The sequence below is a fragment of the Diorhabda carinulata genome, chromosome 4 (assembly GCF_026250575.1).
Source record: "Diorhabda carinulata isolate Delta chromosome 4, icDioCari1.1, whole genome shotgun sequence".
NCBI lineage: Eukaryota > Metazoa > Arthropoda > Insecta > Coleoptera > Chrysomelidae > Diorhabda > Diorhabda carinulata.
In genome coordinates, this window is record NC_079463.1 from 7,698,345 (window position 1) to 7,724,137 (window position 25,793).

Sequence of the window (25,793 nt, forward strand, 5' to 3'; positions counted from 1 at the left end):
GCCAGAGTGTTAACATTGAACCGTCCAGTAACTGTTTGGCTAGAATGAACATATTATCTATGCCGTGAATATCGATAATCAATCGCGAATTATACGTTCCTCGCTTATTTCGACGAATTGCTGTCTACTAGTCTCAGGGTCATAGCCAAATATCCAAGTGCAATCACTAAGTTTTTATACTGGCTCTCATTATTCTTGTTGATGGGTTAGAAAGTTTGGCACCATCAATGCGCATACAACACTCGAACAACTCAGTGCTAGTGAAATTATCGACCCTCTTTGAACTCTCACTTATTCAAACACGTATTTTTTCGTCAGAGTAGGCATAATAAATGAAAGAGAATGTTTTTTTGCTGGATAGATGTGAAGAAAGTTTTCTCAGTTACCTATTTATGACTAAAATCCAGAAACCTCATTGCTATATCTCTTCTGTATCTTTTTAATTGAATTTTGTGTAAAACCTGGTACATTACGTATAAACACTGACCGAGTACAAGGCCTCGCGTTCTTGTGCCAGAAATAGACAAAGTATTATCCACTATCGTGCCAAACGCGGTGAATTTAGAAGCAGATTGTACGTGTAATTAACAAGAGTTATGAGTTTTGTGAGAAGTATTTTTGGTTCTGGTGATAACAAAGATACGGAAGTGGAAGATGACACCAGTGACGAAACGTCTTCGTCCTCGGATACGGGATTTTTAAGTAATATGAGTAACAGTGATTTGGAAAGTAGTTTGGGCTCTAATGGAAACGGGGATCCCGACTGTTCAACGATTTCCAATTTTTTTGGTTATTGGTAAGACAATAAAATTAGTTTTTTTATGTCAAAATTATATATAATTCCTTTAACATTTTAATAGAGGTAAATATAATTGATATTTCTACTAACAAATAATTTCATGTATTGGAAAAATTTTGATTATTAATGAAATTCAACAACTCTAATTAAATTTCTTGTTGGCGAAACTGTTCGAAATATTCAATTAACACTATTATTACTAGTGCATGACATTTATTTTTAGCTACAAAACTAATACTGTGGCTTGAAATTGTAATAATAAACTGTATATAATCCTTCAAGAAGATAATGTATTTGTAAATGCAAATATAAAATAGTATTTTGTGCATATTTACGATTAAATGACGAAAATTTGTTATTTTTCGAGTTCGAGAATATTCAGTTATCACGTTAAAGCTTCATTCTTCACTAAAAACTTAATAGTTACTACAGCCATCTGTTGTTCCAACAATTTAAGCTTCTTTCTTTACGTCAATTGAATGGAACATGAATAGAGAATATTATCGTATATTCGAAAATAAATGATAATACTCCGGAGGTAAATTCCAATATATCATCATAAATCAGCGACGGAATATTTGTAAAGTAAATTTTTGGATCAAAATAAAAAAAATTCAGCATATAGTATCGGTAGACCATCGGATTATGGTCAGAGAGATAGAATGATCTATCGGACCATCGGTACATGACCACCGAGCCATTTTTTCAAGTCTGGGATCAGAAAATAATCCGAGGGGCTAAATCTGGCCAATAGGGTGCATAAAGTATCTATTCAAACTTTAATTCATTAATTTTGGCCATTGCAATAACGGATATGTGAGCTCGTACACGACACTTTCTTTTTAGCCAAATGCGGCGGTTTTTGATTGATTCTTTCGTCTATCTTCGGAACTTATTAAATGTAAAAATACTTTTCCAGCAGAACTGCCCACCTTTTCACAATTCGGTGATGGCAATTCCCAAACTCTGGCCCCAGCAACTTTTTCCTGCTTATCTTAAAGTTTTATTTGAAGGAGAGATATTTAAACGACTATTTTGAAGTGAGAAGGCAATAATAAAATTATTGGAAGAATTGGAAAGTTAGAGCATCGCTAAAATGAGTGTATACACTTAAAAGGAGACTTTATTGTGAAATAAAAATGATTATCGAACAAAATGTCTTGTTTCTTTGTCAGATAAAAAATCTTTTCATATAACCTTCGTATTTCAATTCAATTTGTGCAATAACAATGACACAAACGTCTAATTATGCTCCTGTGGACATTTAGATACTTTAGGGTTAAAAGTACATGTCGCTCTTGTACTGTTTAGGCTATAGTTCTTAAGTTTCTAACAGATAGATAATGAGCAACTATTTACAGACTTGGAAGCAACGACGGCATAAACCCAGTTTTGTTAGATATGCCACTCCCACTATATCAACCGGATTTAATCCCCATTGAACTGGTTTTGTTAGCACAACTAGGTCCGTTTAAGACTCAAAAATAATGTCATCCGATATCATAACAAATTATACATCATACATCGCTAACCTTTTTTTTTTTTTTCGAAAAATGTTAATTCGTCACTGCAGCTCAGCCACAACGCAATTCTACATAGATAGATCTGATCTTCACTTTTAATCGAGATTTGGAAATTGGTAGTCATGTAGCAGGGTGTCCAACGGATTCAGCAACATTTTGAAAATGCTCTATGTAACAAAAAAGTTCGGGAACCAATGATCTAAAAGGACTAATGTTAAATTTATCTTGCATGATAATGCACGATTCTATGTTCTCTTGGATTCTTTCAATGACTCTAAAAAATCGAAAAGCATCTTCAATGCTTTAATAGGTCCAAAATGGATTTCGATTCTTTTACAAGAATTTTTGATAATTGTAATGTAAAAGTGATTGGAATGCATGAACTGAAATTCTCCTTCTTTCTTGTACAATAGGTCTAACTTCTGTACTTTCTTCGAATCTTTCCTAATCCTGGCATTCGTGGTCGATCTCAACTCCGTATTACAATTGGAGATTTATTCCTTAATACTCTAACCAGTATATAATCCCATTTATATGTTGTTTCCATTGTTTTTTACGCTATTGTACCCATTCGTTGATGTTATCTACGTCTGATGTTTTCGCTTCTTTCTCGATTATTAGTATTTTTCCTGAGATTCGTCTAAATGTAAATTAGATTTCATTGAAAAATTTATAATCCACGATTACGGAGCTCTCGGAATTGGAAGCTCCTCGCCTATCAACATAATTCCTACTTGAAATTGTTCACTTCGTTTTAAAAGTGATATTTTTAACCGTGGATAAATAAATTTGTTTTGTTTTGACGTGTTTTATTTTTGTGATGTCCAACGTAGTTTAAATATTGCATCCTTCAAACAAAGCCATACATTTTCTTTTGTTGAAAAGGAACAACGATAATGAGAAAATAATGTCATGAACTTGACTTATAAAAAGATCAACCCTACCCTTGTTCATACCAAAAAGGTATACTGTGTTGTTTAATTAGTATCAAGATACATACATGAAAATGGCCCTATTACCAAGCAATTTATTTCAATATTTCACAAATGGTGTATCATACGTTATTTCAAGGTATGTGCATTTTTAGATATTCATTGTTTTACTACATATAATAAAAACTAAAGACTTTCCAACATGGATATACCAATTGAAATAAAAAAAAAATACTAATTAATATTAATATGACGTTAATGTCATCTATTATTATAATTATTTAATACAATAACCTGCTACACAACTTGTAAGGTAACTTGAAATATTGATAACGATTTTGTATTTTTCTTGATGTGTTTTGATGATATTACTTTGGACTACCACACTTATATCCAGTCCTTTTATAAAGAGTAACAGATTATGGTATAGTTGTTTCAATATAAATTGTAAATTATGAAAACCCTTGCCGATAATTTTGTTTGATCTAACATAGCCGCAGATACTTCATTTTATAAATTTATTGTTTTCATTTAAATACTTTTGTACAGGGTGCGGCAGCATAACTTCCTTTTTTCAAAAGTTAATAAAACTTATTGTATGAATCAGAAAATTTTTATTCGTTTTTTATAATACAGGCACATACATAAAGTTTTGTTTTACTGAGTTTTGAAGATCAAATCAGTTAGGTGACGTCCCCCATTCTCCATACACTGAGTAAACCGATTTCTGGCGTTTGTCATGACTCTTGCCAGCATAGCAGGCGTTATGTTGGCAATTTCTTCCTGGATGTTCGTCTTCAAATCTTGTAGGGTCCTTGGACGGTTCACATACACACGGGATTTCAAAAAACCCCATAGGAAATAATCACAAGGGGTCAAATCGGGAGAGCGGGCTGGCCACTCCAAATCGCCCCTAATTGAGATAAGGCGCTCTGGGAAGTGTTCCCTCAAAACAGCCATCGATGTTCTTGAAGTGTGTGCCGTTGCTCCGTCTTGTTGGAACCAAGTGTCCCCTAAGTCCAACTCATCTAGCCGTGGGAAAAAAAATTCCTGTAACATGTTTACATACCGGTGCGAATTCACTGTCACTGTGACTTCATTTTCCTCAAAGAACCAGGGACCAATAATTCCACGTGAGTAAATTGCACACCACACTGTGACTTTAGGTGAATGCAAAGGCCGTTGATGCAATTGTCGAGGATTGGTATCAGCCCAGTAGCGCATGTTTTGTTTGTTTACGGATCCACACAAATGAAAATGGGCTTCATCACTAAAAAAAACAATAGCGTCCTCAGGAACGACTTCCAGAAAAACCTCACACGCGTTCCTCCGAGAATTGAAGTCACGTTCAGAAAGTTCCTGCACAATTGCCATCTTGTATGGATGAAAATGAAGATTATCATGAAGTATTCTCCTCACAGAACGATCGGAAAGTCCAAGGGCAGACGCATGTTTGCGCGCAGAACGCCGTGGTGATCGCAACACTGAAGTTCTAACTAACTCAATGTTCTCCGGTGATCTAATGGGCCGAGGGACTCCAGTTCTTCGTCTTGTCACACTTGCAGTTTGTCTGAACGTAGTGACCCACGTAACAATTGATTTCCGGTCCGGGACAGGGGCCAAGGGGGCTAAATTAAAGCGATTCCGAAAGGCGCGCTGGGTTGCGATCACAGAACATCCGCTCGAAAAGTAAACCTCAACGGCAAACGCACGCTCCTCACTGTTCCAACGCATGATGGCGACTGAACTGTGCCGGGACAAAACTTTATAGTCCCCCCTCTCGAACGAGACCACTAGCACTCCGTTACGACATCTACCGACTAAATGGCGAACTTTTTAAAAAAGGAAGTTATGCTGCCGCACCCTGTATATCTTAAGCGAGAAAGTATTCGTTAAATGCACTTAATTGTAGTTCTACTTGGAAAATCATTATTACTCCTCGTTAACTTGTTACAACTGAATATTAAATTATAAAATAGACGAGTAAAATGTACTTACCTGGAAGGGCGTTTGATTTAAACAAGGTACCAGACGTGAACTGAGCCCTTTTTGTACCCCATTCGTTTTTTTCTGGAAAACGAAATTTCAAAGCAAAAACCATAAAGGAAAATAAATTATTTGTGAATAAAACAAAATAAAAAAAAACATTTCAATTCCAAAGTATCTTTATAAATAATCATGGTAGTTAGAATCGCCTGAACTAGAGTCTTCATTTGATTGAATTATGAAGGGTTGTTAAGAGGATGATACCACATAATCATCTTCTTCTTTGATAATATTTACGAGTTCTACAACCTCTTTTCTCAGGTCTGGAGACTGATGACATTTTCGTAATTAGTTTGCCCATATTAACTCTATAGGGTAAAATGTGCAATAATAAGGAGGTAGTCTGAAAAGAGTTGACCCTGTTCTTTGCACAGTTTGTCAATATAATAAATTTCTTATAACTTTAGACCTTTAATAACAATAAGCAATTCTTTGGTTGTTGGGCCTTTTTTACGATCGCTGACAGGAATATTTTTTTCAGACATAAATGCTAAAATTTGATTGTGTTGGAATTTTAGGTAAAAGCTGTTCATTAAACCACTTTTCTAATAATTCTGCTGTCAGGTCTTCATGATAATCATCTGCAAGGTTTTTAATTTTTTTAACAGATATTAATGAATCATTATACACGAAACCATCTTTGTTTCCAACGTGCAATATTATAATACGTTTCCCTTTAGAACATGGCACATTCAAACAGAAATTTTTACTATTGTCAACCCAACCAAAATTTACTACATCGTGACTGATAAACCATGTTTCAGCTAGATAAATTATGTGTCTATTAGAGAGTGGCGGATTTATAGATTTGCCGCCCGTAGGCTATTCAAGTTATGCCGCCTCTAAATTTTGATATCTTAGTCCACAATCATATCAATTTTCTATCAATAAAATTCCAACTTTATAATTTGTGCTCCATCATCCTCGTTTCATCAACTTTTCCCATATAGTTATTATTATTGAGAACTATGGTACCGTGTTAGATCCTTGATTATTTTTACAGCAAAGAATTATCAAAAAACATTATTTTAAGGAAAAAATATCTCAATCATATACCACTTTTAATGTAAGGTAAGGTATGTCTTAAAACTATACAATACTTACATAATATGAATTAAGCTTACGTAAAAAACATATGGCGAACGTTGATTAACATTTATTATTACACTCACAGTTTAAAAACAATACAATAAATATATCTTTTCTTAATTATTTGTTAGCATCATAATTTAAGTTAAATTATAAAAGCATTACAATACTTTTTTGCGAGACTTTGAATTCGCAAAATCATTTATTATATCGTCGTACGATATCTTGTTCATTAGCTCTGACTCTATGCACAAGAGAGCTAAAGCGTTTAGCTTCTCTTGACTTAAAGTCGATCGTAGGTAGTTCTTTACTTTCTTCAAACAAGAGAAGCTTCTTTCACCTGAACAATTTGCCGCTGGTGTACAAAGAGCCACACGAAGTGCTATATCCAAGTTTGGATAAATGTTTCTTAGATTCTGTTCTCGCAGGAACGAAGACAGACTTATTAATGATCCAGAAATTGGTTTTATTGAAATTCTTTCAGACGAAAGGTAGCTTTAAAAGAGTAGTAATTCCTGAACTAAGTCTGTTTCTAAATCATTAGGATACATTTTTTCTAAAAAACTGGCTTTTTCCGTCAGAACTGATGGTAACAACTCATTCATTTTGGTAAGAAATGAACATTTTTCGTTAAATCCTTGATAAGCCTCTTGCCTTTTTGCTAACTCGGATATGAGTCTATCTATGACAACGAGAAACGTATTAACCCTGAAGTAATCACTCGCAGCTATTCCAATATCTTCATCTGGTGTCTCATCAAATCTTTTTTTTTTTCTTTTTGGTTGCCTTTTTTTCATCTCTCTTGAATATTCTTTCGATACACTTAACTGGATCGCCTTTTCTTCGAAGTACTTGAAATTCTCTCGTTCATGAAAAACTTACGAAGTGATTCGTAAGATCAGCAACGGTAATCAAATCTATGTTAGAAGTCTGAATTTGAACAATCACTTTGTTTATTCTCTCCAAAAAAAAAAAACATCCCATACAACAACCATTACCGCCGTTTCCAGTTTTTCTAAATTCAAAAGTGCTCCCGCCGCTTCCTGTCGCGTTACAGGCTTTTCGGTACAGTTATACAGAATATATGTAAAAATGACTAAATTTCGATTATAATATCGAATCGCTATTGCGATATTCTAAAAGTTCATAATCATTCATGTATAATTAGTAAAGCGTTTAGGAATTGTTCATGCAGAGTTGTTGAAATATTTATTAATTAGCACTGTATATGAGAATATTTCGATTTTTGTTAAATATTTTCTTAAAAATTTCTCTCCAATTTTCGAAATTCGTATTATGTGTGTATAATATTTTTTTTTAAATTTGTAAACCGAAATAAAAAATTTATGAACTAAATTTGCCGCCCCTTAAAATTTGTCGTCCTAGGCTCCAGCCTACTCAGCCTGCTGGTAAATCCGCCACTGCTATTAAAACTTCGGTAGTCTTTTATCTGACGCAAATAATCTTGTCACCATCGAACAATCCTTGAAGATTCGGTTATTGCCATCCGTTTATTCAGTTTTTTGTGTTTAAACATAAAAACTAATATAGATTCCGTTACGAAAAAGTTTTGCTGAGGAGATACGATTTATTTTGTTTAGAAATTCTTTGTATATGTATAGATTTTGAATATAACATACACAAATGATGAGAACTGAGGTTAGTTTGAAAATTTAATAATAGTCACATAGATATTCTCCTTTTAATTTTTGTTCAGAGAAATATAAAAAAGTGAGTAAATTAGTGACGCTAGTCACTCAAAAAAATAACATTATCGAAAAAACAGATCTTTATTTTTAACATTCTAGTAACTAAAAAGAGGATATTAGTCAGTTTTTCCCACTTTCTGTGACGCACATAATGTATGCGCTTCCGTGGTATCTGACGTTTCGTAATACATGCTTGAAAATTTATAAATAACTCAAAAGTGGTGTTCAAAATTTCACAAGTTGAATATTGAAAGGTATGCAAACTGACACAGTATACTTCTCGTTTGTGGATATGTTAGGTTAAGTGCGACAAGCTTGTTACATGGAAACATTAACGGATCTGTTCACGAGGTGTTAATGAAGCATTTCTAATAAACTCTCAGCTATGCTGCCAGGTTGGCTGACAAGGTATTTGTTTTCAACATATTTTTGGAAGTAATCGCACACAAAATAATGTCCACCCCTCCAGATTTTTGTGATCGATTTAACAAATGAAAGAAAAACGTTACAATACACTACTCGACATATTTAATTCCAAAATATGTCTGTGATTCGTGAAGTTGTATGACGTAACTCAACAGTTTTTGTCTTAGGAAATATTATCGATTCTTGAATATGTGATTCCCCGGAATACATTTTTTTATCATAAAAAATACACACACGATAGAATAATAACAATAGTTAACCTAAGGATTCTAAGTATCCTGAGATGGAATTTTCGATTTAATACATTTGTTCCAAGAACAACGATGATCTTTTGTAGTGCTTTGTATAAATGTTACTTTATTATTGCAACAAAGTATGTTTGATTCAATTATTGAGGAGATTATCCATACTAATCCGATATTTTTACTCACTCAGTTTTGTTATGCAGATACAAATTATTGGAAAATGATATATGAGAAAGCTAATTTTTGACCTAACTGAAAATATAACCGAATTGTTTTAATAAAGACTATTTTTCATAAGATTAGGCTTGGAAAATAACTTTTCGATACAATACAACTTAGAGAAGTGAAATTTTAAAAAAATTAAACTTATAAAACCAAAGTTTTGATATGATTGAACCTAGACAAGGTGATGTTTAACCAAATTGACTTAGAAAAGAATATTTTTCAACAAATTAAGCTTATAAAAGCAATTTTTCATACAATTAAACTCAGAGAAGTGAAATTTTCAGAAAATTATATAACAAAAGTTATAAAATCAAATTGTTGTGAAAATTGAACCTGGAGAAGTTGATGTTTGCCAGAATTAACATAGAAAAGACAATTTTTAACAAATGAATCTTAGTAAAGCAATATAAAAGAGAATTTTAATGACCGATTTGACATAGAAAAGGCTATTTTTGAACAAAATAAGCGTGGAAAAGTCAATTTTCCGCAAAATTAATCTTGGGAAAGTGAAAGTTTTACTAAACAGTATTTTTGGACAAAGTAAACGGTTATAACCCAATTTACATAAATACAATTATTTGAGCTTGGAGAAGTAAAGAAGGTTAACCTTAGTAACGAATTTTTTACTAAAGTCATAAAAGCGTATTTTTGATCAAACTAAATTTGGTAAATCGAATTTTGGATTAAATTGAACCTAGAAAATATAATTTTCCACAATATTAAACTTAGAGAAGCAGATTTTTTATTTAATATAACTTACGATACCGCATGTTTGACACAACCAACTTACCAAATCCAATTAAAATAACAAACGATAATTTTTGACAGAATTAAAGTTACGGAGAGCAAGTTTTGAATAAATGTTTAACCAAATAAAACTTTTAAAAGCCAATTTTGCCTTTGAAAAACCAATGTTTACCAAATCAACTTTTTCTGGACAACACTTAAAAAAGTTACTGTCAGACTAAATTCAATTAAGAGCCAGTTTTTGCCCAAGTTAAAGTTGAAAAGGAAAAGTTTAGAGCAAATTGAACTTAGAAAAGTAATTTGTCTTCAAGTTCTCTTGAAATGAATCCAAATTTTTCAAGCTCAACTTGAAAGGGTCAATTTTTGAACAAATGAATTTTGAAACAGATATTTTGAATAAATTCAACCTAGACAAACCAGTTTCAGAAATACGCGTAGGAGTATTATATCTGCAAGACTACTTACGTCTTTAGATAATTACAAATATAATTTCAGAATTTGAACGATCAACACCAGACTATCGATTAAACATCATTTTAAAAATAGAGTATGTGTACAGGTTCTTCAAATATAAAAGTAAACACAATTTGTATATTATACATTCAGTAATTTTAGATTTTATCTTTTCAAATTCATCAATTAAATATTAGCATATTGAATATTATTTTGAAAGTTAATTTTAATTAACTTTTTGATTTCGTATAGTTTAATATATCACCAAATATTGTATACAACTGTATAGTACTTTCTCTTAATAGCCTCAATAAATATTGAGTTGAAAACCAAATTCATATAAAATCAAGAGAATCATTTGATCTCCGAAGATTGTTTCTATCATCATAATCAACAATTTATTCAATCCTACCCAATTAAGGTTATAATGCTGATATATTTTGCTTCATTTATTGAGGGAAATGGTGCCTTGCTTTAATTTGGGGATATCAACTATCCTCATTATATTTTGCCACTCTGCTCTGTTTGCTTCAGAAGCAAATGGGATCAAAACACCATTCTAGAAATAACCAAGTTTTCGTCTCCAAAGGCTGAAGGTAAATCATCATAATAAGAAGACGATAACTCATCTTATCCGATAGCCAAACAGCTAATAGAGCTCTAAGCTTCAATATCATAAGATCCAAGTAATATAAACTAGGTAAGAAGAATAAAGTTACCCTCCAATGGGTACAGGAGGAACACAGCAGTGGAGGGGAATGAAATAACTGACTTGCTAAAGTAGGATCAAATAAACTATTCATATGCCCTAACTCTTTTGCGAAATTAGCTACAGAATAATAGAGAAAACACAGTAAAATAAGTTGGATAGGGATGAAACCAGCTACTGGAACAATTTATAGGGGTTGAGACAGATGAAGATACTCCTCGGAGATTATAACAAGGAAAGATTTGTTGAATGTACAAACCTAGACAAAAATAATCTATAAATACGAAGATCTCTGGAAGCTAGAGCCATTCCACATTCTTAACTTTCTAAGAGTGGGATGAATAGATCAGCTGTAAACACTGAGTATGAGTATGAGAGAAAGTGTTAATAACAGATCCTTAGAAACGCAGTGAACATGTCAACCTAATTACAAACATACCTACACAAAAATACAAATGTCATGTAAATATTGAAAGGTAACCTATACACCTGGCGTTATGACAAAATCAAAAAATCGAGCCAAGAGAATTTAAATTATTTTCTGGTCGAATTCAACGCAGCTGGCACGTATATAAATCGCAAAATCAATTGACTTGGATTTAAAACAGACATTCACATTACAATCTATGTTTACGTGATTATCTAGCGAAAACACAAACCAGTGGTTCCAATTAACAAAGTTCAGATACCTCGTTTGTTATTGTAAAACTCGTAGATCATTGAATCTTTCAACAAGTTTAATAAAATGATGCCCTATATCATGGGTGGGCAAATACTTTTAAACGCGGATCAAAATGGAATTTTAAAAATGTCTCACGGGCCGGAGGACCATACACGCAAATGTTTTGAGTTAAGTTTTCTTCCCCGTTCAAGATATGTTTCTGATAATAACATTATAAGTAAGCTTTTGAACAGAGAAATTTGACAGTTAATAAGATATACTTAATAGTAATAATAAATTGTTTTGTTGAACAAAGTACATGCTTCTTCATGACATTTGAAGTCTATCGCCAACCTACCCTCATTAGAATTTCTATCCTCTCTCTTTCGGTTAAAGAAACCATAATAATAAAATTGGTATGATGCTAATTATATGGCTGACACTGACAAACAGCGCAAAAAGGCCTATAGCTTCAGAGCTCTCTTTATATTGTTAGCTCGATCTTCTTTTATAAATGTCTCCATTTGATCCAGTTCTGTGCCTCTTTCTTTACCAAACCTGTTTATATCTATTTTCACCTCTTCTTCTTGGTTTTCCTTTTCTTATTTTCTCCCTTCACTTTTTCGGAAAAATCATTCATTCGAGAAATGTTCAAGTGGCAGCTGTGGTTGAAATTTGCTCTTCCGTTTATTATACTGCGATCTGAGGAATTCGAAAATTTCTATCGAATGTCATGGTGTGATTTTATATTTCTGTTTTCCAAAATAAAGCCATTCATTCTTAAACAAAGAATACATTTGAAAGAAACAAACTGAACTGAGTCAGAAGTTTTGTGTTCAACCTTCTTTTCACTTTAAGTCCTTCGACTCGGGCACAAAAACTGAGAATGATGGGAAATTGAGTGAGGCGATATAGCAAAACTTATTCGGTCAACCTTGATCAACTTTGCGAGGAGTGTCATGGACGCTTAAAGCTATATAGTATTCATTTCAATATGCTATTCAACTTCATTTTATTCTATATAAAAATTGTTAGCGTGATTCTAAGATCACTACAAATTATAATAAAACATAATAGTACTTAAAATGTTTGTAGAAATTTGATGAGACTTTTGTTTCAGGAAAAACCTGGTTAACCAGGAAGCTAAATTTCAAAGTAAACTCAACGAACTTACGAAAGAACTATCCATCAGAGATGCAGAAGCGAATAAACTTAGATTTCAAATGGAAGAACTACAACGAGATGCTTTCGCTAAATCAGCTGGAATGGACAGTGAGTATAATAGTCATTTTATGCATGTTTTATCATGAATTCAAATTAGGAATCGAAGAGGGATAGAAGATAAAACATCTTGTACATAGACGGAATCATAGTGGACAAAAATCGCCAACCTTTTCTGAAAGAGAAAAAAAGATATTTTTACTATTTCCCGCTGCTATATTAGTAGGCAAAATATTTGTTAATGGTTAAATATTTTTCACAAAATTAACTACTATCCATTGAAAATTTGTTTCTAGGATTGGAATCGGAACTAAAAGAGGCCCAAAAAGAGTGTGAATCTATTGGAAGGACTATACGAACGTTAGAGAATGACCTCGAAAATCAAAAAAAGCGAAATATCCTATTAAATAGAGAATTAGAAGAAAAAACAGGCAAGTAAAATTATGAATACGAAAGTTGTCTGAGAAGTTACCTACCTAACACAGAAACAAGATATTCTAAACTCCTTTCATGTCTATATACTTAGTCCATCGATGCTGTAACTTTGTTAACATTTCCAAATAATAGTTGCTATCTTTCTCCTCAAAATAAGCGTTCACGTATGGAGTAAAGTCCCCGTCTGATGACAATCTCTTTTGAATCATTAGGGTTAGGTTAGGTTAGGAAACGAAAAAGGCACTTGGGGCCAAATCTGGTGAGTACGTCGGGTAATAAACCAATTTTTGAATTTTGTCCATGGCGTGAAAAGATGCGTTGTCCTGGTGGAAAAGCACCTTTTTTGCAACTTTTTTCTCTACCTTAACAAGCAATGATACTTTTTTAGAACAGTCGAACACAATGCCATACCTATCTCAAGAAACGATCCGGCCGGAAAAGTGATTTTTTGGAACAGATTCGCCCTTTGCAATCAACTGTTTTAAATATTTTTTTCATTTCACAACTGAAGTGGAGGATCCAGGTCTTATCTGCAGTTATTAATCACAAAAAAAATGCAACTCGTTGCTTAACTGTGTGTAAATGAAGCCTGGGAAGGTTTGGTTAGGTTAGGTTAGGTTAGGCAACTTCGATCTTAATTAATCGTGGTTTACTCGGATCCCCGAGGCCCATTATGCCACCCTTTATTTTCCACGATTTGGGAACTTACTTAACCTCCCTCTTTTTTCTTTTTATCGCTTATTTTTAATCATTTCTATCCCAAAATAAAGTTTTTTACTTTTCCTATTTCCAATTCTGCTATTTTTACAATGCGATCTATTGTGTTGCCTCCAAACATTTGCCGTCGTTTTTCCATTAAGGCATGGCACCGGCAGAGCAGTTGCTTGATCGTCTCTTTTTCTCTGATACACTCTATGAAATAGTTGTCCGTTTTCACTCCCCATTTCTGAAGTTTTATGTAATATCCAGTGATCGCTCCAATGATCTTTTGTATTAATTGTTTTATCTTTTTTGTTTTCTCTTTATTTATCATTGGCCAAATTGCTTTGAATATCGTGCAATCACTTCTGTTTGACCATATAACCTGATGTTTGTCTCTATTTCTTGTGTCATTAGCAAACAATTCCATCGGTATTAGCACTGTTATTGTCTCTTTTCTGGCATTCTCTCCACTCGTCTCACCTTTAGGGTGCCCATCTCCCTTAGAATTCCACTTTATTCTGCAGAGGCTTACTCCAGTGTCACGAATCAAGAAGAGTGCCTCGCGATAGCTCAATAACACTTAGGATTTTTTAATGCTGTGGGTGTAGATTATAGCAATATTTGATTCACCACTTTCCCTTACGAATAAGCCTAAGATATATTCATTCTTCCACTTGCGGAGGCGTATTGCCTTTTGAAAACAAATATTTAATGACAGCTCTATACTCATTTTCAACTATTTAAGTTCTATCGTATTTTTGGATGCAGTTCTTTGGTTTGAAATATTATTTATTTTTCACAATTTTAATACATGTTAACATTGATTTTCATTACTCTTTGTTTTTTAGAATCTTTCAGCGTCTCAGAAAAAGACTATAAATCTAAAATAGAATACCTCGAAAATGTAATAGCGGAACTACGTCAAAGAATCGAAAATTTAGAACAACAAATTAAATCTTTACAAGAAGAAAAACTGCAACTATCAAAACGACAAGAAGAAATATTACTTGAAAGGGGGGAAGAAACAGAAAAAATAGTAAAAACATTGGAACAAACACAAAAGCAGAAGGAACAGCTAGAAGAAAAATGGAAAAAAGACTTTGAAAATTTGAGAACCGTGAACATATTACGAGAACAAGAATTGTTGAATGATTTCGAATGGAAATTGAGAGATGTAGAACAGACGTGTAAGAAAAAAATAGACGAAAAAGAAGAGATTTTGCAAATATCATTGGAACATTCGCGAAATAAAGAGAAAGAAGCTGAAGAATTATCACTTAAGGTTCGTTAATTAAACCTTTATGCTATTATATGTTTGCAATTGAACAAGTTATAGTCGGTAGCCTGAAATTTGACAGGTCCTTTTTTTCATTCTTATTACTCTCTACAACTACCTTCCTATTCTTTCCATCAGTTCATCAACGCTAGACTTATAGACTATAAACGATTTTTAAGACAAAATATATTTTTCGATAGTTTTCAAATTTGAGCTCTGTTGATAGTAACATACTCAATAGAAAAATAAGGTGGTTCCACTTTTTGGTTTCAATAAAATTAATTCTTTATTTTAGATGGAAAGTCTTAAATTATTAGAAGAGGAGGTGAATGAACTGAAAGAGAAAACGACTGACCAAAGTAAAATAATGAAAAATATGCATGATGAGCACGAACAAATGCGAGAAAATGAGGAAAATTTAAAATCAGAAGTGAAAAAATTAAGAAACTTGATAAATTTAGAAAAGGAAAATCTTCAACATATGCAACGAATGCACCAACAAGAAATTTTAGATAAAGAAAGGAAGTTACAACAAACATTAAACGAAAAGAAGATCGAAATTGCGACATATTGGGAAGAAAAATTATTAAACGAAATATCCAGACTGAAAGACGAGCTAGAACAAGTTTATACCGAAGAGAAGTATACTGCTATAGAATCGGTTAAAAGAAATAAGGATGCTGACTTCAGAAAAGCGCAGGAACAGTGGAAACAAAAGTATCAAGAGTATGTGAACGAGGTGAGTTGTTCATTTTAATTCTAATTAACAAATATTTCCAGGCAATTTTCCTCCAATTGAGATATTCGATTGAAAATACTTCAATAAAAATATATGTCTATTTAATGTGAACATCAGATATCAAAAATTAGCAGTCGTATAGGAGATTTGTCAAGAAACGTGATTTCTTATAATCACAAGTACTATCATTGGTTTCTTTTTGCTTACCTATGAGGAAAATGGAAAATTCCTATAAGCAAAAACTAGAAAACAACGTGAGAAAAATAGTACTTTCCACTCTAGGGTACCAAATTTTCTGAATTTTGTTTTATATGAAAAAATGATGAATTAGTAATGCAAGATCTCAAAGATACTGTCTTCACAAACTTTACATACATATCCCATTCTTTTTCTGTTATGTAGATGACTACATTACTGCTGTACTAATGATATTCAATTCTCAAATCTCATATGTCATCTTATATAAATTAACCATATTACAAAACCAGGATGGTATACAAAACCAACTTGGTCCTCGATATATTCGAACTTCAATTCACGTCATCCTATCTCATAAAAAAGATCAGTTGTTTCACTGATAAAACTATCCAATTATCATGAAAAAAACTGCATTAAGAGTATATATAGTTATTATCCTTTAGTAAATGATAAATAACGTATTCAGAGATGATTAAACAAATACCCTTTTTATTACTATAATATTATTAACCAGAATTTCATCAACAACTTTCAAATTATATTACTAAATATGTCATGAAGGCTAATAATTGTACGTCCAAACTAGCGTGGAGAGTATGAACAAACTTTGAAAGCACTAGCTAGCAAAAACGAAATAAATAACCATAATGTTGTAACTACTAGATCAACAGAACAGAAAATAGTTTGTCTTGCCAAAAAAAGGGCAACGACTCCAAATTTTAGACTTTAGCTCTATTGTACCTCATAATACCTCACATCAACAATGGACTAAATGGACGGCGAATAAACAATCCAGTACTTAGATAATCCAAAAGATTTATAACCATATCAGGTAAGAAGTCTGCGGAACTTATCCGGATGTCCAGAAATGGCTTTGAACTGGTGGTCGGTGTTTCGACAAGACACTACCCTACCAAATAGCACCTTAAGACGATAGGTATGGAAGGATCTACCATTACAGACTATGCGAGTAAGTCATAAAGACATACCTTCCTTTGGGAGGAATGTTTGTATTTTGGAAGCAGGACAATGAGATATGAAATGACTCCTCAAACAATCTAATCTAGAACACCTGAAAACAATAAGCCAAGAAGTTCCTTGTAATAATTGTGAAGTTGTTTACATAGGACAGATATGTGAATATTTAGAAAATAAACCAAAAAAACTATAATACGGAAAAACAACAAAACTGCGTCAGCAAACCATAAAGTGTCAAAAAACATACATTTAATTTTGAAAATCAAAAATTGAAACGAAGTTGAATATAATATAATGAACTTTTAGAAACGGTTCACATACTTAGAAACGAGAAAGAAACTGTAAAAAAACCTTAAAAATTTGAGCATAACTTAGATATAATTTCATTTCATAAATTTAAGTATAACCGAATAATTTGATTTAAGGGTTGCTTCTTTTTTGTGATATGACAACTAAGGATAAAATATCGAAAAACTTCTGCTGGAGTTTTTTGACCGTATTACTAAATTAAACTGAAAGTTATCAAGAGACATGAATTGAATTAAATATACCTCACTACGCGACGGTTGCCAAAAACCAGACAAAAAATATAGTGTTAGTGTTAATGTTTTTTGATACACCGCCAATTGTTATATATTGTGACTAAAATAGTGAAACAATACAATTGTGTCTTTTGCTTGAAATGAATAATAATACATAGTTGCCAATTTGTACTTAGTCTCTGATTTCCAAACAAGACGTAGAAAAAAAAAACAAAATAAAACGAATTCAGATTAACAATCAAAGAAATGATTTTTATATAAAAGTCCAACTTTCAATTAATTATAGATAAGATCAAAAACAACTCGAATCTGGTTTATTGAGATTTATTTGATTCATCAATTATTTCGCTACATTTCGTATAATATGGTTCTGTTAATATTTCTAAGGTTGGTCATCATCCGATTCAACAGAGTAGCCCCTTTCCTGTCACTAATACATTACTTCGTTCAGTTTCCGATCAACAGTGAACGTGATCCGGACTACTTTCCGAACATAGATAATGATCTAGTTATTCTGATCCGAAAATCTCTTATTATATATAAATTAGTAAATATATGATTACCAAGGTATCCAAAAGAACGCGCAATATATGTGTACGTAAACTGTTAGTAGAAAAGAATGTATGAAATTGATGTTTACTAATGATCAGTGTTATCGGGAGAAAGGTCAAGTCGATAGACTGTAATCGTATTATGAATAATTAACAGATAACTTGGTTCTTAATGACATATTTATATGATTACTTGACATCACTCATCAAAATTTGAAGTTTCTTTATTAGCCGAAAAGAAAAATGCAATAAGTTAATAATATCAATATGTTAATCGTACATAAAACAACACAGCTGCTCCAAATATCATCGGAAGATACTTAGTGAAATAATGTACATTCCTCAAGTGGCGCTGAGCGCTTCCAGGCTATGTGGAATGATGGTAAAATTTCATCTATACACACATTCAGATAATTATTAATACGTTTTTAATAGTGAACTTCTATTCTTATAGCTTCCAGTTAAAATTGTAGCTGTTAGTGATACGAAATTATCAATAGTAAATTATTTTTAAGGTTACGTTTACTATGTAACGATTCTCGAAGACAGCCGTTTTACGTATTTGCAAAATTGGCAGCTAAGATAAGCCATTTACTAATGTAAATTTATTTACGGAAAACGATTCTTAAATATTGGCAATCAAAATCTCACCTAAAATTGAAATTTTTCCATCTGATTTTGCAAATTTTTTATTGATGAATCAGGTGCAATTGTTGCTGAGTAACAAGAGACAGAACAGATTTGTGGGGTAAATAATAAATGTCAAATTAATTATTCTTTTAACCTCACGGCGCTGTGCGTGTAGTTCGATCTGGTCAAGGTAGAATGGGTATCAGGGATGGGACCAGGCTGCGGAGTAAGAAGAGAGACCAGGAGATGTCTTGGCTGTTCCGAATTTTTTTGTGCAATGCCTCTTAAAATATAAGGCAACGAGGAAAAAATAAAAGTATTGAAAAACTATGCTTTGTTCAACTAGAACGATCAATATCTCATGTACCCGAATGAATTTGGGTACAACTACGCTGCGGTTTACGTAACTGATAAGACCAACTGTATCTCATGGCTTAGTTGAGCTGATGCACGAAATCCCATGGATGTGCAGCCTAATGCATTAGAGAGTTAGAGGTTAAATAAACCCACTGCTGGACTAGAAATTTGTAAACTTTCATTCTCCCACTACATAAATTCTTCTACTCCTAAGTCGCCTATAAAATCGTAATTTTTTTGGTATAATTCTTAATAACGATCTATAACTGTAGTTTGAGATATTTTAGTTCGACAATCTCACTTAGTTTATTTAAAGTTAGATTTTGTTCGAGAGTAATACTTTACCTATGATATTTGGTGTTACTAATTATGTTAGTTACTCCTTTGCTGAAGGAATAATAATGGTGTTTTGAACCCAATCTCTCGTTGAGCTAGAGTGATGTTGTGAACATCCTTCAAATAGTTATTTTGAGGAGTTAACTATTTTAATGCATAAAAGTTTTATATAAGTATAGTCCCAGAAATACCTAGCCAAACAAGAAAAACAAAAAAATACGTACTCTCCTTTTAGCTTCATACATTTTTTATGCGTTATTCAATAATTTCAATACCATTTTTATAATAAGAATCGTCAAACTCCGCAAAATATCCACCAACTGCCGACATCACCTCCTCATTCTTCATTCAAATATTAATTCATTAACTTTGGCCATTGCAATAACGGATATTTGACTGGTGCATTTTCTTGATGGAACAACACTTACTTCTTAGCCAAATGCGGCGATTTTTACTCAATTTCTTCGCTCAAATGCTGCAATAAGTTTGCAAAATTATCCCACGAGCATCCCAAATAACAGACGCCATTACCCTGCCTTCTCTGGAGCCTGGTTCAGCTTTCAGTTAATACACGATGTACCGCAAGTTTTGTATCATATAACGATGACCCATTTTTTCCCATGTTTACAAATTCAATAAAAACGTTCACTATTGATGGCTGCCAAACAAATACTGAATAACGTGGCATCTTCAAACGTGAATCTGGGACCATCCTCGTAGCTTCATTCATCAGATAAATTTTCTTATTTAGAGTTCTAGGTTGCAAAAATTATCACCACCACACATAAATTAGTGTTTGGTGAAAGCCGTAGAATTGTTGAATTAAAATAAGGCGATTATTGTCTATGCCATGTTAAATTTGATTCTAAGGCAATTTCACATTTGCAAGATGTTCCATGTACAAAATCTGAAACGATCTCAAATTAATCGGTTTGTTAATGAGTTTACATGGTTGATTATCCAAATTCTTTTGTTTCTTTCGTCCATGGGACAGCAGGACCACAGAGTATCATTGTGAATGAAAAGAATGACCTGTTCGAAACGAATATACTCCAGGCAAAACCGCTACAGAAGCTTGCGATGGAATATTTGGGGATAGCACCAAATACATTTACCAAATACATGGCAACTTTCAGGCAAATATACTAGCAATTCAAAAATTTACCTATAAAGATAAAGTGATTCTTCTAGTCATGCTATTGAAGTATTGAGATCTCTTTAATGAAATAGACAAGAATGAAATGAAATAAAATAAAGTTTGTGGTAAAATAAGAATCAAAACAAATAAAGAGGTAAATACATTTGCCAGGAAAGGAGACTTACTGGCTTCCTTGCTACTGCAGGCACATGATGTGATTAGATCTAGCTAAAATGGATGAATTCAGGTTCTATTAGATAAAAAATTAAATTTCACTTCTCTGCAAAAAAGATTAGTAGAAGTAGTGAGGTTCTAGCCTCACTGAATTCACCACAGATACTGAAATCTCTTATACTAAGAACAAGAAAACGAACTGTGGATGTCAAGAACATCTTTCCAGATAGTCCATCAATATAATCTTGATCATTGTCTTTGTAACTTGTGCTCAAACGATTTATTTTTGTTTTTGAAGGTTCACACATTGAAAAATGCTTTGGAAGAAAAGGACAAATATTATAAAGAAGAAATAGTGAAGCAGCAATCTATAACAGACCAAGATATTTTTGAGTTACGAAGACTGATGGACAAACTTGATATGTCACATCATGATAAATATGAAAAATTGGTTTTACAGCATGAAACAGAAATAGGTAATTCTCATTAATTTCTGACATCTTCGTTTCAGATTGTTTCGCAAAAATAATACATAGGTATTAGGTGATATATTTCTTGAGAAATTACGGTAAAGTAATAAATTTAATAAGAATCATCATATGAAAATATTTTGTGAGATATTGTAAATTATTACATTTTAGAGAAATTAAGAGCAGAACACGAGGAAAATATCGAAAACCGTGATAAATATTGGCAATCTGAAATCGATATACTCAATTCGACAATAGCAAATATGAAACTTCAAATGGAAAACGAAACGCAAGAAAAACTACAAATACTGATACAAAATCATCAGGGTGAGTTAGGTAGGTCAATAATATTAGATTTACAAATCAATTAGGATAAGCCTGTATTTCGATGATATTTCTTCATTTATTTATGTCTTTTGAGCTACGTTTCCGATAAATATATTTTAAAGAATATTGAATATCATGTTTTCCAGAAGAACAATGGGAAAATCTAATTCAACAGAAAAAAGAAGCGATACAATTTCTAGAAGAAAAATATATTGCCAAATGCGTACAACTTGAGGAACAGTTGAATGTTTTACAAAAATCACATAGTGCACGCGAAGTGGAACTTTTAAAAACTGTGGATTCTTTGAAAAATGAAATACAAAGTAAAGAATCAATTATACAAGATATGCAAAGCAACATGGATATGCTAGAAGGGGGTATCCAAGTATTAAACAAAGAGCTGGCTGAGCAATCTGAATTAATGGCGAAAGAAAAGAAAGAAAGCGAACAAAAACTGAGGTACGTAAAAATCTTTTTTTCCAAAAAATCAAACTCTACACCATATAGAAAATTATCATTATATAGTGTACCCTGTTTACTCAAAGGACCATTGATATGTACCATTTAAATCAGGGTAGTGCAAAAGCTGACCCGTGGGCCAGATTCGACCCTTGCTTACTTTGTCCGGCCCGTTTTTTAAATATCTGATGTTTGTTTTGGTGAGAATATAATAATAAATTGAAAAAGTGGATTTTGTGTCAATTAAATTTCTTTAAACATTATATAGAGAAGACTGTTGTATCTTTTTTTTTAATTTTCACAAAGAAAAAATTTAATAATTATTGCAAGAAATTGAATGGGTTATTTTATTTTGTGTCCATTCATGTATCAAATTTGTAAATTAAAAATCTTATTTTTTTCCCAAAATTCACACTCATAGGTCTTCCACTTTTTGTCATCAATATCTACGAATAAATTATGAGCCAGCCCAACGACCACACTTAATGCGCCAGCTCCAATATCACCACAAAATTACTAAAATTTACTTTAATTTAAACTGGAGTGTAGATAGTTAGAGAACGATTTTGAATACATTTTTATTGAATTTCTCGAATGGAGAGGGAGGTCGATAACAAATTAATTTCTTCAAAAACCCGGATGTTAATAATAAATAAATCAGAAGTGACTACTGTGCTATAATACGTGAACAAAGGAATACTCAAAATGTTTGAAGAAAAACGTAATAAGCCGAATGGCATGTTAGACTGTACGTTTTGACCACTTTTATGATAATCATGGAAACTGAATTGCTTTTTATTGGTTACATTGTAAAATATCTTTTTTCTAGGAACATTTTATCGAAAATTTCCAAAATCCAATCTGAAAATGAGAAGGAGCAAGAAACCTATCGCTTAAAATTCATAAATTCGCAGAAGCAATACCAACAAACAATAGATCACATGCAAAGAAAATATCAATGTCTGACGAAACTGTAAGTATCATATTTTCATGAGTTACATAAGTACCTTTACACTTTTCCATAAGTGGTGTACTCGTAAGAGGCCAATGGTGGTCTCAATTGACAAATCTTAATTAATTGAAGCAAGCTTGAAAAAATTTTCACAATTGTCTCAAAATATGACAACTATCATCAATAGAGCAAAAGTAGATCAGTCTGCTGGATGTAGATTGTTTGAGGAGGCGTTTTGTCTATCCAATCGTTCTACACCTATACCTAGAAAGATATATTGTGCTTGACTCTCAATATCATTGTTCTATCACCAAAATGGAGTAATGCTATTGATTTTTTGTTTCAGTTTTGAAGAAGTGAGGCAGAGATACGAACGTCGCGAATCGAAGCAAGAAGATTTAAACATCATAGCCGATTTAAAACAAATAATAACAGAACAAGAAAAAGATTTGAATTGCTTGAACGAAGAGAAGCGTTATTTTCAAATGAAATTAATAGCCTTAGAAAATTCCTTAGATCAGAAATGTTCATCCGAAGACGAGTCATTAAAAGATGAAACAATCTCAGATTCCAATTCTACTGCCATGCCGAATCAATCAACAAATACGTTGAATTCTAATTTGACTGAGACGAAAAATGGTGATATTATATCCGTCTGCGTACCTTTAGCTTTACCCGATTTAAATCAACAACCTACCTACTTATCGATTCCTCCGACGATAGAAGAATGCGATGAATAACTGCGTCACCTTTTTAAATCATATTGGAACAAGTTGTAAAAATAAAATATGTCAAAACTTGCAATTGTTATAAGATAGCCCTAGAAATAATTTGTTCAATACTATATGTATATCCAACTCATTTTTATACCTATTTTGACTTTTTGGAATATGTACATATGTAGGTTTGGCAATATACAATTGTTAGATTTCAACCATCAATGGTGTGAATCCAAATTATATTGTTCACTATCAGCATCAATGTTATTAAAATACTTACACGCACGAATTTTTGTTGCTAGGATACCAACATACTTCTTTATTCAAATAATGCAAGAAGAAACGTTTTCTTTGAGTTTGTTTTCCACAACTACTTGCGTGCAGATTGCCTTTTGTTATTATTTATTTGTATATCTTTGAATAAACATTTATTTTATACTTTTTTCAGTTTTTTTGTCTATCTCCATACTTCCCAACCAAAAAAATATATATCATTGCGAATTAAATTTAAAATATATTTTGATTAAATAACACAATTCACTACTTTGTAAAAAGCTATTTACCAAGCAAAAGAAATATACATATATAAATAAAGTGGTATCAATAATCTGATTACTGTACTCTACGAATGTCAAACTACTAAGAACCCAATATCCGTGCACAAGCCGCCTCAAAGACTAAATATTATCGTATACAAAAGCTGCATGCTACAATTCATTATAGAAATAGATATTTTTGGTCGTAAGAGTCACATCAATATAAAAAAAAAGTAATTTGCAACGTTAATGGAACTTTACGTGTCTAAGGGACACTTGTAATCACTTAACTATGACGTTGGTTCCCATTAGGAGCGGTCAGATTACAATAAATCTTAACGAATACAATAATAACTAGAAATTAGATAGGTGAATTTATGATTCTTCATAGTCACAGTAATATAAGACAATACGTTAATGGAAGATAAAATAAGGACCACTTTGTAACACTTAATTATATGATTATCAGATCCTAATGGTTCCCATCAGGAGTGGTGAGATAATTAACGTGAAAGTTGATATACAACAAGAAATTTTATCAATGAATAGAAAGAATATTGAAAAATAGAAGATGCGCTCACAAAAATTACAAAAGTTATAGACAATGACTAAAAAAAAGGGTTTGGTTTTTTCCTTATATCTTAAAAATATTTTGAGAAATTATGAATCTAAAAAAAGACTCAAAAAGCGGAGGAAATTTCCGATTTCAATTGTGGTCGCACTTCGCTAAAGGATGAATCTCGTGAAGGTCATTCAAAATCGACTGTTCTGCCGGAAAAATTCGGTTCAGTGATATTGCAAGATCGTCATATGACATATCGTGAGATTGAGGCATACTTGGCAATAGCTCCACTGGTATAAAATATTTGACAATCGCTCAAAAAAAGCTTGTGTTGATTAGTGCAAAAAAATACTGAAAAAATTCAATTGCAATGCTTCAAAAGACGGTAGCAGGCGAAGAATCCTGGATTTATGCATATGAACCCGATCATAAACAACAATCGACTGTATTTGTCTTTCAAGAATAACCAAATCCAATGAAAGTTGTTCCCACACGAAGCACTTCGAAGAAAATGGTCGTTACCGTTCCATTATAGCTACGTAGAACGGTCAATGTTAAACGATACACCAGCATTTGTTTACCAGTAACCTTCGCAAAAATCGGGGAAACCAATCGTAGAAGACGAATCATTCTCCACCCCGACAATGCGAGATCACACACATCAGTTCAAACAAAAAAGTTTTTGGATGGTCAAAACATCGAATTGATGGGTCATCCGCTTTACAGTCTTTGTTTGGCACATAAGGTCAAAAGTGTATTGATCTTAATGAAGAATATCTTGGAAAACAATAAATCTATCTCAAAACTTAGGTAGCAACCCTTGTAGTTATTTGAAAGCTTGGACGAAGATTAGCTATCGAGTACGCGTACAGGTGTTAGTTTTCAGTTGATATTACGAGGAATTGAAGAAATGTGAAACTAAAATTC

General features: G+C 32.5%; 1 protein-coding gene across 5 annotated transcripts; it reads left to right on the forward strand.

Annotated features, from left to right (window-relative positions):
* Nucleotides 1-466: 466 nt before the first annotated feature.
* Nucleotides 467-24,210, forward strand: LOC130893545 (golgin subfamily A member 6-like protein 22). Of its 5 annotated transcripts, none has more exons than XM_057799779.1 (10): nt 467-796; nt 12,685-12,836; nt 13,082-13,216; nt 14,771-15,204; nt 15,494-15,937; nt 21,140-21,317; nt 21,483-21,647; nt 21,785-22,097; nt 22,927-23,070; nt 23,396-24,210. In XM_057799779.1, exons 1-10 carry the CDS (start codon nt 597-599, stop codon nt 23,787-23,789), a joined length of 2,559 nt encoding a protein of 852 aa, XP_057655762.1. In that variant the 5' UTR covers nt 467-596; the 3' UTR covers nt 23,790-24,210. The 5 variants fall into 5 exon arrangements, with proteins under 5 accessions (XP_057655762.1, XP_057655763.1, XP_057655765.1 ...); XM_057799780.1 differs by having other exon boundaries at nt 540-796; nt 21,788-22,097; XM_057799782.1 differs by having other exon boundaries at nt 540-796; nt 21,483-21,638; nt 21,788-22,097.
* The last annotated feature ends 1,583 nt before the right edge of the window (nt 24,211-25,793 follow it).